The following is a 17,227-nucleotide window of genomic DNA, read 5'->3' on the forward strand; positions in this document are numbered from 1 at the left end:
CTCCTGTCTTGCACTGCCTCCCGCAGTTTGGTCAGACTCATGTTGGTGGCTTCGAGAACACTGTCCAACCATCTCGTCCTCTGTCGTCCCCTTCTTCTTGTGCCCTCCATCTTTCCCAACATCAGGGTCTTTTCCAGGGAGTCTTCTCTTCTCATGAGGTGGCCAAAGTATTGGAGCCTCAGCTTCACGACCTGTCCTTCCAGTGAGCACTCAGGGCTGATTTCCTTCAGAATGGATTGGTTTGATCTTCTTGCAGTCCATGGGACTCTCAAGAGTCTCCTCCAGCACCATAATTCAAAAGCATCAATTCTTCGGCGATCAGCCTTCCTTATGGTCCAGCTCTCACTTCCATACATCACTACTGGGAAAACCATAGCTTTAACTATACGGACCTTTGTCGGCAAGGTGATATCTCTGCTTTTTAAGATGCTGTCTAGGTTTGTCATTGCTTTTCTCCCAAGGAGCAGGCGTCTTTTAATTTCGTGACTGCTGTCACCATCTGCAGTGATCAAGGAGCCCAAGAAAGTAAAATCTCTCACTGCCTCCATTTCTTCCCCTTCTATTTGCCAGGAGGTGATGGGACAAGTGGCCATGATCTTTGTTTTTTTGATGTTGAGCTTCAGACCATGTCTAGGTTTGTCATTGCTTTTCTCCCAAGAAGCAGGCGTCTTTTAATTTCATGACTGCTGTCACCATCTGCAGTGAGCATGGAACCCAAGAATTAGGTAGTCACATCTTTTTCTGCAGCAAGTGCCCATCTATTTGTTTCAGCCATTTATGGTCTCCGAAATGGATATCCCGATAAAGAGTGAGGCCCCGTCTTGCTAAATAAGTGTGTTGGACCCACAAGTGTAAACACCGTGTCATAAGCACTTTCAAAGAAACAGATTCTTTCTCACTCCAGTGGTTAATAAATTGGGCTTGACTTGACCAAAGCTGATCTTCTTTCTCTTACCCACCACCTGCCTGCGTCAGATTCTTGTTGGGGAACTGGCTGCCTTCTTCCTCCAGCCTGAGAGACGCGAGGAGAAGACAATCGTCTCAGGAGAGTGTTGCTATTTCAACCCCCTTCTACGGCGCATCATCCGTTTCCTGGGTAAGTGAAAGATTACCACCCGGCCTCCTTCCCTTGCCTCAAGGTCACTCCCAATATTCCCTCCTCACTTTCAGCTCCACCCTGTTAAGAGTTATGTGAGCAGAATTCCCTGATCTGGACCTTGTGCAGAGTATGGATCAATAAGCTCTCCACGCTGAGAAAAATATAGTTCCAAAGTTTTACAGCAAACCATCTTTTAACTGGTTACAAAAAAGGGTAACCAACTAAAATACAAATCAGCTCATTGCTCTTAAACAACTAGCAATGCAGTCCAGTTTTCTTTAGGTTCTTACCTAAGAACTATTCTCTCTGTGGTCCCAGAGAGACAGATAAGCAAGTTATCTGGCAATATGCCGGCAGTTTCTAAGAGAGGCCCAGTCTCCCAGTCATCAATTAACATAAACACTGTTATGTACTGAGCTGAATCCTAGAACAATAGGATTCAGAATCAGCGGGAGCTACCCAATCCAACTCCAGGTGGAAGTGAATCCGCAACCTGATTGGCCTGCTGGAGCAGCCAATCAGGCGGCTGGCAGAAGTGAATCTGCTACCTGATTGGCCTGTAGGAGCAGCCAATCAGGCTGCAGGCAAAAGTCAATCCACAATATAATTGGCCCACAGGTGTAGCCCTGAAGTAGCCAATCACGCAAGGCCCATTGTGTAAATAATGTATATAAGCAGATGGTTTTGGGAAAAGAGCCATTCGTCTTCTCTTCTCCTCCTTGATGACTATGAGCTGAATAAAGAGCATGAAATTCACTCTTGACTCCGAGTATATTTCACTGGCGACGAAGGTGGGATCCTGCTGAGCTGACCGCCACCACGCACTGCACCGCAGCACCGCCACCTGCTGCACCGCTGCATCGCACCGTGCATCCAGGCTTCAGCTCCAGGACCCAAGGAACCCAGAATGGCAACCGACAGCAGCTTCTCGCCATTCAAACCAGCATCAGGAGACTGGGAAGGGTACGCCGCCCGTTTCAACTTCCTCCTGCAAGCGAAAGAAGTCACCAACGATGCCATGAAGAGGGCGACATTCTTCAGCGTCTGTGGAGAGGAGACGTTTGAAATCGCCCGGGCTCTCCTTGCACCTAGAGATGTCGCTACCGTCTCTTACAAAACAATAATGGAACGGCTGAAGGAGCACTTCTCACCACAGCCCTCGGTGGTAGCTTGCCGAAATGCCTTCTACGCAAAACGGCAAGCCCCGGGGGAAACCATAACTGGGTTTGTGACCTCCCTCCGCCAAGCCGCCCGGTTATGCAACTTCTCAGAATTGGAGAACATGCTTCGTGACCGCCTCGTCGGTGGCCTGAGGGACGAGATGTTGCAACGACGCCTCTACGCCAAAAAAGACCTCACGTTCCAGATTGCTCTGGAGGAAGCCCTGGCAACCGAAGCCGCCGAGAGGTCAACGCAAGAGGCACGACCGGCCCCGCCATCCCAACCGAGGGTCTACCACGAAGACCTCACCGACGAATCCGAATCTGACAGGGAAGAAGTACACCGAGTACAGCGGCGCACTCAAGCAGCACACACACCACAGCAGCCTCGACGAGAAGGAGGGAACTGTGCAAGCTGCGGGGAGAACCACGAGAGGAGGACCTGTCGTTTCCGCAACGCAGAGTGCAGGCAGTGCAGAAAATTGGGACACATCGCCCGGGTGTGTCGGGCTCGACTCACCCGTCGACAAGCATCAGATGACCGACCCAGGAGCCCCAGGTCACACGGCACCATGCACCAAGGCAACTCGACGGAGATCACGGACTACCAGGTATTCCAGTTGCCCCATCCCAGCACAGAGAAAATTTATATAGAGGTACAGATAGAGGGAGCCCCATGCCGCATGGAGCTGGACACGGGTTCAACTCTATCCATAATCTCGGCCCGAACATTAAGGGAACTGTGCCCTAATGGGGGTCCCAAACTAAGGCCGGCCCCATTCACCCTCCGGGACTTCCAGAAACGTAAGGTCCCTACTATGGGGGTGGGGACCTTCAGGGTGCAATATCGAGGGCGAAAGCAACAATTGGACTTGCTGGTAGTTAAGGGCCCCTACGTTAGCTTACTGGGACTGGCATGGTTTGGACCTCTGGGGCTAGCCGTTACTGGGGTGAACCGCACTAGCTTACAAGTGGACGTGGACGCCATATGCAAAGAGTTTCCAGGGGTTTTCGATGGGGCACTGGGACGATACACAGGACCCCCCATTGCCCTACAGCTAGACCCCGCTGTACGACCCATCAGGCACAAGGCCCGCCGGGTCCCGTTTGCCCTGAAACCCCGCATAGACGAGGAATTGGACCGGCTCGTGGAGCAAGGAGTGCTGGAGCCGGTGCCCAACGCCCCCTGGGAAACTCCAATTGTCACACCCGTCAAGCCTAACGGTTCGGTCCGCATCTGTGCAGACTACAAATGCACCATAAACAAGGCTCTCACGGCCCATGCATACCCAGTGCCAGTGGTCAGCCATGTCCTCGCCACCCTGGCTGGGTCAAAAATCTTTGGCAAACTGGACTTGGCCCAAGCGTATCAACAGTTGCCTGTGGACGAAGCCACAGCAGAGGCTCAGACGATTGTGACGCACAGAGGGGCATTCAGAGTAAAGCGGCTGCAATTTGGCGTTAGCGTGGCACCAGGCATATTCCAGAATCTAATGGACTCTCTCCTTAAAGGGATTCCTGGTGTCACCCCCTTCTTCGATGATGTACTGATCGCCGGGCCCACACCAGAGGAATTTGAGGACCGCCTCCGCTCCGTCCTGCACCGTTTCCAGACGGCGGGCCTCAAGGTGAAGCGGGAAAAGTGTTTACTGGGAGTGCCGCAGGTGGACTTTCTGGGATTTAAGGTGGACGCAGAAGGGGTCCATCCAACCGGTGACAAGGTACGGGCCATTTGTGAGGCCCCAGCGCCCAAGAGCAAGCCCGAACTTCAGTCATTCTTGGGACTATTGAACTTTTACCATGCCTTCCTTCCCCATAAGGCAGCGGTAGCGGAGCCCCTACACAGACTCCTAGATAAAAGGGCCCCTTGGGTGTGGGGCCAGCGACAAAGGGCCGCATTCCAGGCAGTCAAGGACTTGCTCGTCTCGAACTCGGTCTTAGCACACTTCGACGAGAGGCTGCCAGTGGTGCTGGCATGCGACGCCTCTCCCTATGGCATCGGCGCTGTCCTGGGACACCAACTCCCGGATGGAAGAGAGGTGCCGGTGGCATACTTCTCCCAGACGCTTGCTGCAGCCGAACGAAACTACTCACAGATTGACAAGGAGGGTCTGGCAATCGTGAAGGGCGTAAAAAAATTCCATGATTTCTTGTACGGGCGGCCCTTTACCATAGTGACTGACCACAAGCCGTTGCTTGGCCTGTTTGCCCCTGAGAAGCAGACCCCCCAAGTGTTGTCTCCACGTGTCCTCAGGTGGTCAATTTTCCTTGCCGGCTACCAGTATGCACTAATCCACCGCCCTGGGAAGGCGATGGGCCACGCAGACGCCCTCAGCAGGCTACCACTACCAGAAACAGGCCCCGACCCAGCGCCTGCGCAAGAGGTTATGACCCTGGAGCTGCTTCCCGACCGACCCATTCAGGCACAAGAAGTTGCGCACCATTCCACAAAAGATAGGGTCATCTCCCGGGTCCTGGACTGGGTGTGGCGAGGATGGCCCAGCAGCAGCCCCGGGCCAGAATTCGCTGGCTACACAAACCGCAAACATGAACTGTCGGCCCACAAGGGGTGCCTGTTATGGGGAAGCAGGGTTGTTGTTCCCCAGCCCCTCCGCAAAAGGGTCCTCACAGCCCTACACGAGACACACCCAGGGGTAGTGAGGATGAAGGCCCTTGCCAGGAGTTATGTGTGGTGGCCGGGGATTGACAGAGAGATAGAGGCCTGGGTCCAACACTGCCAGACCTGCCAAGAATCCCGCCCGGATCCCCCAAGGGCCCCAGTCCAGCCCTGGGAGTCCGCCCGACATCCATGGTCACGCTTGCACGTGGACTTCGCTGGCCCCTTCCAGGGAAAAACATTCTTCATAGTGGTGGATTCCTACACCAAATGGCTGGAGGTCGCACTGGTACCATCCACTTCTACGGCGGCAGCCATCCGGGTACTACGTAAGCTGTTTGCGACCCACGGGCTCCCTGACACCCTCGTCTCGGACAATGGAACCGCATTCACGTCAGAGGAGTTCCAGACCTTCACAGCGCAGAACGCCATCCGCCACATCCGCTCAGCACCATTCCACCCTGCCACCAATGGCCAAGCGGAGCGCATGGTGCGGACCACCAAGGACAGCCTCCGCCGCATGACACAAGGGGACTGGGAATACCGCCTTGCCGCATTTCTTCTAGCACAGCACAGCACCCCAAGCACAACGACGGGCCGGAGCCCAGCTGAATTACTAATGGGCCGGCGCCTTGCAACTAGACTGGACCGACTTCACCCCGACAGAGCTCAGGATGAGGTAGTGGTGGGGAAAGGCAGGAACCCCCGGACATTTGTGGCCCAGGACCCAGTGTATGCAAAGAATTTTGGGGCAGGCCCAGCATGGGTACCCGCCACAGTCACCAAGGTGACCGGTCCCGTGTCGTACGAGGTACTAACGGAAGGGGGGCAATGTTGGCGCCGCCACTGCGACCAGATACGGCGACGATTCCCAGGAGGAACCCGGGAGGAGAGCGGGACAGAGGGGTCCCAAGGGGACAGCAGGGCAGTGAGGCCTGTAGAGCGAGAGGGGTGGGCAGAGGAAGCAGAAGCAGTAGGCACAGAGGGGCGCCCCGAGGCTGGAAGGACACCGGAACCAGAGCTACAACCTAGTGGTTCAGCGGCGCCAGACCAGACAGCCCCGGCACAGCCAGCAGCCTCGGAACACGAGCCAGAACCAGAACCCCTGACCAAGGAACACCCCAGGCCACAACGCACACGGAGGCGGCCAGCAGACCTTGGGGACTACGAATGCAACTTCCCGGGCAGGACTGGAACTTAGAGGGGAGGGGTGTTATGTACTGAGCTGAATCCTAGAACAATAGGATTCAGAATCAGCGGGAGCTACCCAATCCAACTCCAGGTGGAAGTGAATCCGCAACCTGATTGGCCTGCTGGAGCAGCCAATCAGGCGGCTGGCAGAAGTGAATCTGCTACCTGATTGGCCTGTAGGAGCAGCCAATCAGGCTGCAGGCAAAAGTCAATCCACAATATAATTGGCCCACAGGTGTAGCCCTGAAGTAGCCAATCACGCAAGGCCCATTGTGTAAATAATGTATATAAGCAGATGGTTTTGGGAAAAGAGCCATTCGTCTTCTCTTCTCCTCCTTGATGACTATGAGCTGAATAAAGAGCATGAAATTCACTCTTGACTCCGAGTATATTTCAAACACTGAAGCAAAGGGCCTATCTCCACTTCTGTTCAAGTGTTTTCAAATCACAGATCCGAGAGGTTTTTTTGTTTTTGTCCCACCCCTTTCCCCAGGAAAAGGAGCTGTTTACTTCTGAATTGGAATAGAAAACCCGATTGGCGTTTGTTCCAATTTGACAGTAAACAACAAGGTTTTGTGGGGAAAGCAGCAGGACAATATATATATATATTCCTCTTGGACCCGTGACATGAAATCATAGGACAAATGAAAGTGTGGATGACCCCAAAGTTTCCATCCTCTTGTGGCAGCTTTAGCTTCAATAGGATGTTGTTGTTTTTTTGCACTTGCCACAGTTCTCTGCAAAGCAGACATTCTGCAGATACAAAGCTCACTACGTTCCACACACAATGCACACTAGGACTGGGCGATAGCTGGTTTTCAACATCGCAGTATATCGCCAGCTAAACATTGCGATATACAGGTATATCATGGTGTCTGAAATAAGGAAGGAGCTATTTAGAGGCATTGGCTGGCCTCACAGTTTTTCCTGCATCGTGAATTTTGCTCTTGTGGTTCATTGCCGCCTGCTTGAGGCAGGGGAGAGCTGAGCCAGCAGAATGAATGGGAGCTGCAGGAATCAAGAGGCACATTGGCTGGCTTCATGGTTTTGCCCACATTGTGATTTTTGCATAGCACACACATACACGATGATTCACGATTTACTGCCAGGAAGGGCTGGGTTTAGGTCTGATGAGGCCGTGAGCTACTGAAGGTAATGGGACCCTTTATATGTCCAGCTGTCCTTTGTCAGCAACAAATTGTCACTGTTTTTGTGTATGTTGAATATATGCTATATGGACCTAATAGGTATCTAAAGCCATTTGCACATAACAAAATATGTATTTTATCAAAGTAATTGTTGAACTGAAATACAATTAAGATGAAGTATATTAATAGTGAAATGCAATTAAGAAGAAGTATATTCATAGTGAAGAAGTATATTCATAGGGACCCAGGTGGCGCTGTGGGTTAAACCACAGAATCTAGGGCTTGCTGATCAGAAGGTTGGCGGTTCGAATCCCTGCAACGGGGTAAGCTCCCGTTGCTCGGTCCTAGCTCCTGCCCACCTAGCAGTTCGAAAGCACATCAAAGTGCAAGTAGATAAATAGGTACCACTACAGCAGGAAGGTAAACGGCGTTTCCGTGTGCTGCTCTGGTTCACCAGAAGCAGCTTTGTCATGCTGGCCACAAGGCCCCAGAAGCTGTCTGCGGACAAACGCCGGCTCCCTCGGCCTATAGAGCGAGATGAGCGCCGCAACCCCAGAGTCGGACACGACTGGACCTGATGGTCAGGGGCACCTTTACCTTTACCTATATTCATAGTGAAATAATTATTAAGCTCTAACTTACAATGATTTTTTTTATTCATAACAAACTTAATAATGCAAACACAATGGCATTTGTGTGTTTGTAAAATTCCTTTAGAAACACAATTTACAAAGACTCATAATCTAGTCTCTAGAAACTTGCTATAACATGAAATAAAATAGGTGTAAATATATGATGCAAATTACTAATAATTATAAATAGCAGAATGTAGGCACCCTCTACCCTGTTTCTCCGAAAATAAGGCATAGCCATAAAATAAGCCATAGCAGGATTTTTAAGCATTCAAGGAATATAAGCCATACCCTGAAAATAAGACATAGTGATAGGTGCAGCAGCAATGCTGGCCGCAGCAGCAGGCGGAGGGGGAAAAACCAAGACATCCCCTGAAAATAAGGGACCCAGGTGGCGCTGTGGTTAAACTACTGAGCTTAGGGCTTGCTGATCAGAAGGTCGGCGGTTCGAATCCCTGTGACGGGGTGAGCTCCCGTTGCTTGGTCCCAGCTCCTGCCAACCTAGCAGTTCGAAAGCACGTCAAAATGCAAGTAGATAAATAGGAACCGCTACAGCGGGAAGGTAAACGGCGTTTCCATGTGCTGCTCTGGTTCGCCAGAAGCGGCTTTGTCATGCTGGCCACATGACCTGGAAGCTATACGCCGGCTCCCTCGGCCAATAATGCGAGATGAGCGCCGCAACCCCAGAGTCGGTCACGACTGGACCTAATGGTCAGGGGTCCCTTTACCTTTACCTTTAAATATAAGACGGTGTCTTATTTTCAGAGAAACACGATATATAAAAATGAGTAAACCAGTGGTATTTTAGGGAGCAGGCTAGCAGGCAGGGCCCATTACTTACATCGCAGGAGCCTACACAACACAAAACACTGTTGCTGTAGTAGGTTTTATTTTATTTTTTAATCTTATATTTTGGAAATGTACATCCAGGTTTTTATTTCTTTAATTTGGGGGGCGGGGCAAGAGAGTGGGGCCCTAAGCTACAGCTTGTTTAGCTTATACGTAAATCCGGCACTGCTGCCAGGCGAAAAATTATGAAACCGATATCACGATATGGAATTCAAACCAGTTTTGGACGATATATCTTTTACAAGCCCCATCTTCGCCACCTCCAGCTGCTCACCTCCTTCCTTTCAGCCCTTTTCTTGCCTTTTACTTTCCCACAGGCATTTATTCGTTTGGCCTCTTCACTACCACTATCTTTGCCAACGCTGGCCAGGTGGTGACCGGCAACCAGACTCCACACTTCCTGTCGGTGTGTCGACCCAACTACACTGCCCTCGGCTGCCAGCTGCCACCAGGCACCTTCTACGTCACGGACAAGGCCGCCTGCACGGGCAACCCCGTCCTGGTCACTGCCGCCCGCAAGGCCTTCCCCTCCAAGGATGCTGCTCTCAGCGCTTACGCTGTGGCGTATACTGTGGTACGAGGCTCTGGTGGGCGGAGGGGCCGGGGAGATGGGTGTCGGAGTGAGGAGGGAACTGAAGTGGCAGCGGTATGAAGAAAGCGCCGAGCTCTTCCCACAAGGACATGTTGGGTGTGGTGGAGGTGACTGCGGGGCCCAACCTTTCAAAGGCCACCTACACCAAGTTTTCCCAAACTTGGGTCTCCAGCTGGTTTTGGACTACAAGTCCCATCATCTCCCCGGCCACTGCTCCTGCTAGCTAGGGATGATGGGAGTTGTAGTCCAAAAATAGCTGGAGACTCAAGTTTGGGGAAACTAGGGTTGCCTTATTTCAAAAAGTAAAATCCAGGACACGCTGAAAGACCCCAAAATTGTTGTGTTTTTTTTTTAAGGAAAACCCAAAAGTTGTACAGCTTTTTTGTTTTAACAAAACCGTCCCCCAAACCACAATTTTTCAATTGACTTGCCTAAAATCCAGGACAAAGTGCCACATTTCGGAAATGCCCTCCCAAACGTCATTTCGGCCTTCGAAATCCCGATAATGTCCAGGGAAATCTGGACGTATGGCAGCCCAAGGGAAACCCTGACCTACGATCGCAAGGGATGCCAGACAGCTCTGGATTTTGCTTGCCCCACCCCAAAGTGGGCTCCTTAGGGGGGCTGGGCTGCCTTCTGATGGGCATGAAGGAAAAAAGAGGGGAGGAAAGTGGGCCTTTTGCTATCAAGGCTCAGAAAAGAAATGAGTTGGGTGGCTCAGCAGTGTCACAAAGTGTCACCTGATCTGAGCAGAGAACCTACTCTCTTTCCAGATGGAGAGGACCGAATGGTCTACCTCCACAGTTGAAGGCAAGCACGCTTCCAGATACCTGTAGCTGTAAACCAGGCATCCCCAAACTGCGGGCCTCCAGATGTTTTGGCCTACAATTCCCATGATCCCTAGCTAACAAGACCAGTGGCCGGGGAAGATGGGAATTGTAGTCCAAAACATCTGGAGGGCCGAAGTTTGGGGATGCCTGCTGTAAACCATGGGATGGGAGAGGGCTCTTGTGCTCGTGTTCCCCTCGCTGGTTCCCCACAAGTCGTATCTGGTTGGCCACTGTGAGAACAGGATGCTGGTCATTGGCCTGATCCAGCAGGCGAGTTTGTTTCTATGTTCCTAAATAATTTCCCTTTGCCTCTCCAACAACATCTGGGGGACACCCAGGATCAGCAAGAAAGACTTTAGCTGCGGTGGTGGCAGCAATCTGCTATGGGGTGGGAATACATAAGGGCAGGAATAAAGGCTCATCCAAACATCCATTTGCTCCATTACTGAATTGGAACCAATGGCAATTGGTTTTCTGCAGAACGCTGCTTGTTCTAGAGAGAGGATTTCCAGGGGAAAGCGACAGAGCAAAGGCAAAATTGCCTGGACCAGAAAACTGCCCAGACCTGTGCTTTCTAGGCAAGGGACAAGCAGAAGTGTGGATGAGCCCTTAATATCTGCATATCGAACGAGACTTTTCAAAGTGTTTGCCTGTGTTTGCTTGTGTGTGTGTGTGTGTGTGTAAGAGAGAGGGAGAGAGAGAGAAGATACATAGGCTCTGCCTTGGGCAGCAAAATGTCTTGGGGCAAGCAATAGGTGTCAGCTGCGAAGGAGGGAGAAATTCATCATATCAAAGACCTGGAAGGGACCAAATGATGGTGAGAACAGCCTCTATCCTGGGCTGGGCTGCAGAGCCAGCTTTCCTGTTAGGCTTCTTCCTGCATATAAAACACAGTGCAATTCAGAACATGCAGCGCTGCAGAAAGCTGCTTGATTATCTAATGGCTTTGTGCATTCGCTGGTTTCATTATTAAGATTTATTATTATTAAGATTTTCATTATTAAGATTTATTACCATTAAGATTTTCATTATTAAGATTTATTATCATTAAGATTTTCATTATTAAGATTTTCATTATTAACATGATTAATAAGCTGAACAACCAGCTCTAGACACAAGAGAACAAAGCAGCCGAGTCTCGCAGGAGGAAAGACGTACATACACAGATGTAAAGGCAAAGGGTAAAGGGACCCCTGACCATTAGGTCCAGTCGTGACCGACTCTGGGGTTGCAGCACTCATCTCACTTTATTGCCCGAGGGAGCCGGCGTACAGCTTCCAGGTCATGTGGCCAACATGACTAAGCCGCTTCTGGCGAACCAGAGCAGCGCACGGAAACGCCGTTTACCTTCCCGCCAGAGCAGTACCTATTTATCTACTTGCACTGCTTGCTTTTGAACTGCTAGGTGGGCAGGAGCAGGGACCGAGCAACGGGAGCTCACCCGTGGCGGGGATTCAAACTGCTGACCTTCTGATCGGCAAGCCCTAGGCTCTGTGGTTCAACCCACAGCACCACAGATGTACCGCTGGCTAAACCGACCTGGCAGAGAACCTTTCCCAACCCCCAATATGTGGGCTGGTTAGCCCCCCCCCCACAGGAGAACTGATATGGGGCACACTGTTTCAGTTGGGGTTAAAGCAGTGCTGCAGTGCTGTGTGTACTCAGCTTTCCATTGGTGTGTGTGTGTGTGTGTGTGTGTGTGTGTGTGTGTGTGTGTGTGTGTGTATCAATCAATCAATAAGCTTTATTTGCATAGCTGACAGCCATAGCAACAGAATACATGCAATATACAATTAAAAACAACATGGATAAAAGGATCAGCCATATGACTATGATTATCGTTTAAAAGGTAGCCCTTAGTCTCATTGCACCCTTGATGAGTCTGACAACTTTTGTTGTTCTCAGGTCATTTTGATCTGATAGAAGAAAGAACAATGTGGCCTCAATTGAGCGGCCTGGGATAGTTATGAGTAGTGGTGTAATGAGATCGAGCTGCAAGTCTTTATAGAGGGGACACGACAGAAGGATGTGAACCACTGTTTCCGTGTTGCCAATTCCACAGGGGCAGAGTCGGTTTTCCGCTGGAATCTTTTGAAATCTGCCCTCGAGTACGGCGGAGGGCAGCACATCCAATTTGGCCAAAGTAAAAGCACATCTGAATTTAGAGATGGTTAATTTATACAGATAGCGTGACAGGGGTTCCAGCTGGGAGGGGGGAAAAGAAGGCAAACCAAGGGCAGGATTTCTTTATGATGGCCAGGTTGTTCTGTTGCTCAGGGTCCTTGAGGCGCTGTCCAATTAGCCTTTTTGCATTGGTAAGGCCCATCATAAGGAGCTGATGCGGATGGAGTCCGCAGGAAAGGAGTTTTTGGTGCGCTAGTTTGGACCACGCACTTTTATGAGGGTCCTGTAGGACTAGGGGCAGAAGGCCCTGCTGAGTGAATTAAGGAGGAGGTACAGTGGTCGGGGGCAGGAATGCTGACTTGCCTCCACTATTGAGCGATCTGATGTCTGATGTCACACGACACATCATGCAATGCACTGATTTCACACACACCACGTAGTGTGATGCACTGATGCAACATGTGCCACATCGCTGCTCAATACTGAGGGGACCCGGCTCCCTCCTTAAGAACTTCGGGAGGGAGGGGCAAAGTATCTTGGCCCCCACTAGCTGACGCACCTGCTCACAGGTCTTGAAGAAATGTGGTGGCAGTAGCTACAGGAATGTAGGAAACTGCTGGTTGCTCTAAGGCCCATTTCAGTGGTAAGTCGAGGCAGGGGGTGGGGTGGGGAATGAATCAGGACTCTGCAGTTGACTGCTGCCTCTCTGGAAGCGCCACAATACAGCGTATTTGTAATAAGAACTGTAAACCCGCCTTTTTTATTTACATTTTTAAAATACCACAACATAATAGCTGTGCATCCTGCAATGCCCGCGACTCTGTTATGCATTCCTAACGCCCTCCAAGGAAGACTTATTATTATTATTATTACAGTGGCACCTCAGTTTGCAAACGCAATCTGTTCCGTGGAGGCGTTCGCTCGCCGAGGCATTTGCTCGCCGAAGGCACGCTTCTGTGCGTGCGCGAAGTGCTGATAGAGCGCTTCTGCGCACGCACACGCTGCGCAGATCGCTTCTGCACATGCGCGAGCTGCGCACACCGCGTCTGCGCATCTGACACCGCGGAACCCAGATGTAAACACTTCTGGGTCTACGATGTTCGTAAGCGAAGGTTTTTGTAAATGGAGGTAGGCGTAAACCAAGGTTCCACTGTATTATTATTATTATTATTATTATTATTATTATTATTATTAATTTAATTGTACCCCGCCCATCCGGCTGGGCCTCCCCAGCCACTCTGGGTGGCTTCCAACAAAGATTAAAATGTCACACTAAAACTTCCCTAAACAAGGCTGCCTTCAGATGTCTTCTAAAAGTCAGACATCTGATAGGAGGGCATTCCACAGGGTGGGCGCCACTACCGAGAAGGCCCTCTGCCTGGTTCCCTGTAGCTTTGCTTCTCGCAGTGAGGGAACTGCCAGAAGGCCCTCGGCGCTGGATCTCGGTGTCCGGGCTAAACAATGGGGGTGGAGACGCTCCTTCAGGTATACTGGGCCGAGACTGTTTAGGGCTTTAAAGGTCAGCACCAACACTTTGAATTGTGCTCGGAAACGTACTGGGAGCCCCTAAGCAACTGCCCTCATTGCCCCCATTGCCAGCCTCCGACTGTGACCCTCTGTTGCACCTCTCTCCCCCTGCAGATGTACGTGACCCTGGTCTTCCAGCTGAAGGGCTCTCGCCTGGCCAAGCCTTCCCTGTGCCTGGCTCTGTTGTGCCCTGCTTTCCTGGTGGGTGTGGTTCGCGTTGCGGAGTATCGGAACCACTGGTCCGATGTGCTGGCGGGGTTCCTCACCGGTGGGGCCATTGCTGCCTTCCTGGTAAGTGATGGTGTGTCTGTCGTGGGCAAGACTGAAGGCAGACTGGGGGAGGCGGGGCTTCCGCACAGGACGTGGGGGAAGAGAGAGCTCGGGCCTCCTCACCTGCAGATGCAGGATGTTAGCTGGTGAAAGGGAGATGGGCAAGATGCTCAGGAGTAGGGTTGCCAGACTCAATAGTGGACAGGACTTCTGTGCCTTTAATTGCCCTGCTCTCTTTTGAGTCTGGAAACCTTAAAGAGAAACCAGCAGACCCTTTGTTTAATTTCCAAGCAAAGGGTCTGCTGGTTTCTCTTTAAGGTTTCCAGACTCAAAAGAGAGCAGGGCAATTAAAGGCACAGAAGTCCTGTCCACTATTGAATCTGGCAACCCTACTGAGGAGTTGTGCCACGTGGGCCTTCTATTGGGGACTTCGTGCGCAGTAGGCTAATGTTCTGTTCTGCTCTCTTCATTCTTTTCTCTTTGGCGATTAAGATTGTCTTCCATGAACACGGTTTTAACAGTGACCCTGTATGGGACTGTGGAGGCCAATTCTGGATCCACACGTCCTTCCACAGTGGGGACATAGGTTTCCGGGCAGGAGTTGATCATGGTGAGGGTTTGCCAAGCGTGCCTTCCTCTTACCACGTTTCTCCCTTTCGTCCTGAGTTCGAGTGTCTTCAAAGCCCATGACACTTTTAGTAAAGGCTGTTCTCCAATTGGAGCACTCACAGGCCAGGGTTTCCCAGTTATCAGTGCTTATACTATATATTTTTTCCCCAGATTTGCTTTGAGAACATCTTTAAACCTCTTTTGTTGTCCACTGGTATTTCGCTTTCCATTTTTAAGCTGGGAATAGAGGAGTTGCTTTGGAAGACGAAAGTCGCCTAATTTAATAAGTGTCTGCACAGCAGTTACAGGAGCCTCCTCACCAGATTATTAGTATTATTATCAGATTAGTACTTCACCTACACAGAAGCCTCTAGGTGCCGTACAACATACAAAGTAGGAAATGCAATTACATGGAGACATTGGCAAGCGTTGTGCAAAACTACGTGTGAAAAGCTTGCCTTTCCAAAATAACAGCCTCCGTAAATAATCTTACAAACCAACAGCAGGGTGAGATGTTAATTCTAAAGCCCTAAAAATCCTACCACCGTTAAAGCCGACAAAACTGTCAAGGACTACAGAAAAAATGAACAAACTCCTGGGGTGGGGCATAGCTTTGCCTGGCACCGAAAAGATGGCACAGAAGGCACTAGGTGATCTTCCCTGGGGAAAGTGTTCTATAGGAAGGGTGCCATCACCAAAAAAGTCCTGCCTCTTGACACCACTCTTGTTTGTTTGTTTATTTATTTGTTTGTTTGTTGTAATTTCCAATTTTATACATTTCAATAATTTTACAATCATTTTAACATTTCAGTTTTTGATGTATTTTTGTTTTTTGGTTATACTTTTCAAGCAGCGGCGGCGGCGGCGGCAGTCCTTTTGAGGCATGTCAGGCCCCGCCCTGGGTCAGATGGTGAGAGGCAGGGACAGGACCTGCAGGCACTCTGCCTTTTTCTTTCACTGTATTGTTCGGGATCAGGAGAAGAGGGTTTTTTATGCTCCTACCTTCTTTTGCTGGCAGGTGACTTGCGTGGTCAACAATTTCCAGAGCAGCCCGCCTACGGCCAAGAAAACAACCCCAACTGAAAGCAGCTTGCCCAGTGTCCCTGTCATAGGCTTGCCCTGTGTGGACAGTTCCCTTGAAAAGTTGAGTGTGGCTCAGGTAAGTGCCCAGCAACCCTTGCCCACCTCATGCTCTGAGAAGTCCTAAAACATCTCTACGGCTCATGCACGGACACACACTTGGCTCCAGGTTTGGGGGTGGGCTGTGGGCTCTCCGTTGGGCTCCCTCCTCAGTCTGTGGGCCCTGACAGGCCTACATGGCACAGTGGGAGCCGAGGTGGGGAGCAACTAGAGCTCTCTGATCAACTGGCTTTAGCCACCACTTAAATCCCATACAGGACCCAGGTGGCGCTGTGGGTTAAACCACAGAGCCTAGGGCTTGCTGATCAGAAGGTCGGTGGTTCGAATCCCTGCAACGGGGTGAGCTAGAAAGCAGTTCGAAAGCACGTCAAAGTTCAAGTAGATAAATAGGGACCGCTCCGGAGGGAAGGTAAACGGCGTTTCTGTGCGCTGCTCTGGTTCGCCAGAAGCAGCTTTGTCATGCTGGCCACATGACCTGGAAGCTGTCTGCGGACAAACACCGGCTCCCTCAGCCTATAGAGTGAGATGAGCGCCGCAACCCCAGAGTCGGACACGACTGGACCTGATGGTCATTGGCCCCTTTAGTCTTTAAATCTCATACAGCGTCCCAGAGGAACACTATGTCGGGGCATTGTGGGAAATGCCTCCAGTTTAGATGCTAGACCCAGTTGCTTGGAGTGCTGGGTCCGATTGATAGATGAATAGATATATCTTCCCAGGGCAGTCTGGAGCAGGTTGGGCGCCCTGGCGCTGAGGCGCGGAGATCGCTCCGGCGTCCCCGCCCTTGCAGCGTCCTGCCTCCCGGCCCGGCGCCCTGGCGCACCGCGCCACCGGGACCTTACCTAGAGCCGGCCCTGTATCTTCCAATATACATGTACAGGCTATCATCACTCAGTCCTACTTGGAGAATTTCTGAGTTTGCATTAAGTTAGGGTGGGGAAGGGGAGCAAAAGCAGGTTGTAAAATGACACTTTTAAACAGCTGCATAGGCTGGAATAAAGGAAAAAGAGAAGGAGAAAATGATTTTAAAGAATGCAAAGGGTTTAAGCAGATTGAGAATGGGGTGACACTGAGGGATGGAAAGTGGCAATTTAAAAGTTTGAGCACTGGAAGGAATGTTAGCTTCAGATATTCCATAAGTAAAGGTAAAGGTAAAGGGACCCCTGACCATTAGGTCCAGTCGTGACCGACTCTGGGGTTGCGCATTATTGGCCGAGGGAACAAGCGTACAGCTTCCAGGTCATGTGGCCAGCATGACAAAGCCGCTTCTGGCAAACCACAGCAGCATCCGGAAACGCCGTTTACCTTCCCGCTTGGAGCGGTACCTATCTATCTACTTGCACTTTGAGGTGCTTTCGAACTGCTAGGATGGCAGGAGCTGGGACCGAGCAATGGGAGCTCACCCCATGGTGCGGATTTAAACTGCCGCCCTTCTGATC

The 17,227-nt window shown here is 50.9% G+C and overlaps 1 protein-coding gene across 1 annotated transcript in view; it reads left to right on the forward strand.

Annotated features, from left to right (window-relative positions):
- PLPPR2 (phospholipid phosphatase related 2) overlaps window positions 1-17,227 on the forward strand; it is a 35,989-nt gene that overhangs the window by 8,013 nt on the left and 10,749 nt on the right. The window contains exons 3-6 of the mRNA XM_060268755.1: window positions 976-1,096; window positions 9,014-9,270; window positions 13,884-14,060; window positions 15,667-15,807. Of these exons, the coding sequence (XP_060124738.1) occupies window positions 976-1,096; window positions 9,014-9,270; window positions 13,884-14,060; window positions 15,667-15,807 (696 nt within the window). The remainder of the gene's footprint in view (window positions 1-975; window positions 1,097-9,013; window positions 9,271-13,883; window positions 14,061-15,666; window positions 15,808-17,227) is intronic.

The sequence above is a fragment of the Zootoca vivipara genome, chromosome 16 (assembly GCF_963506605.1).
Source record: "Zootoca vivipara chromosome 16, rZooViv1.1, whole genome shotgun sequence".
NCBI classification, from domain to species: Eukaryota; Metazoa; Chordata; class Lepidosauria; order Squamata; family Lacertidae; genus Zootoca; species Zootoca vivipara.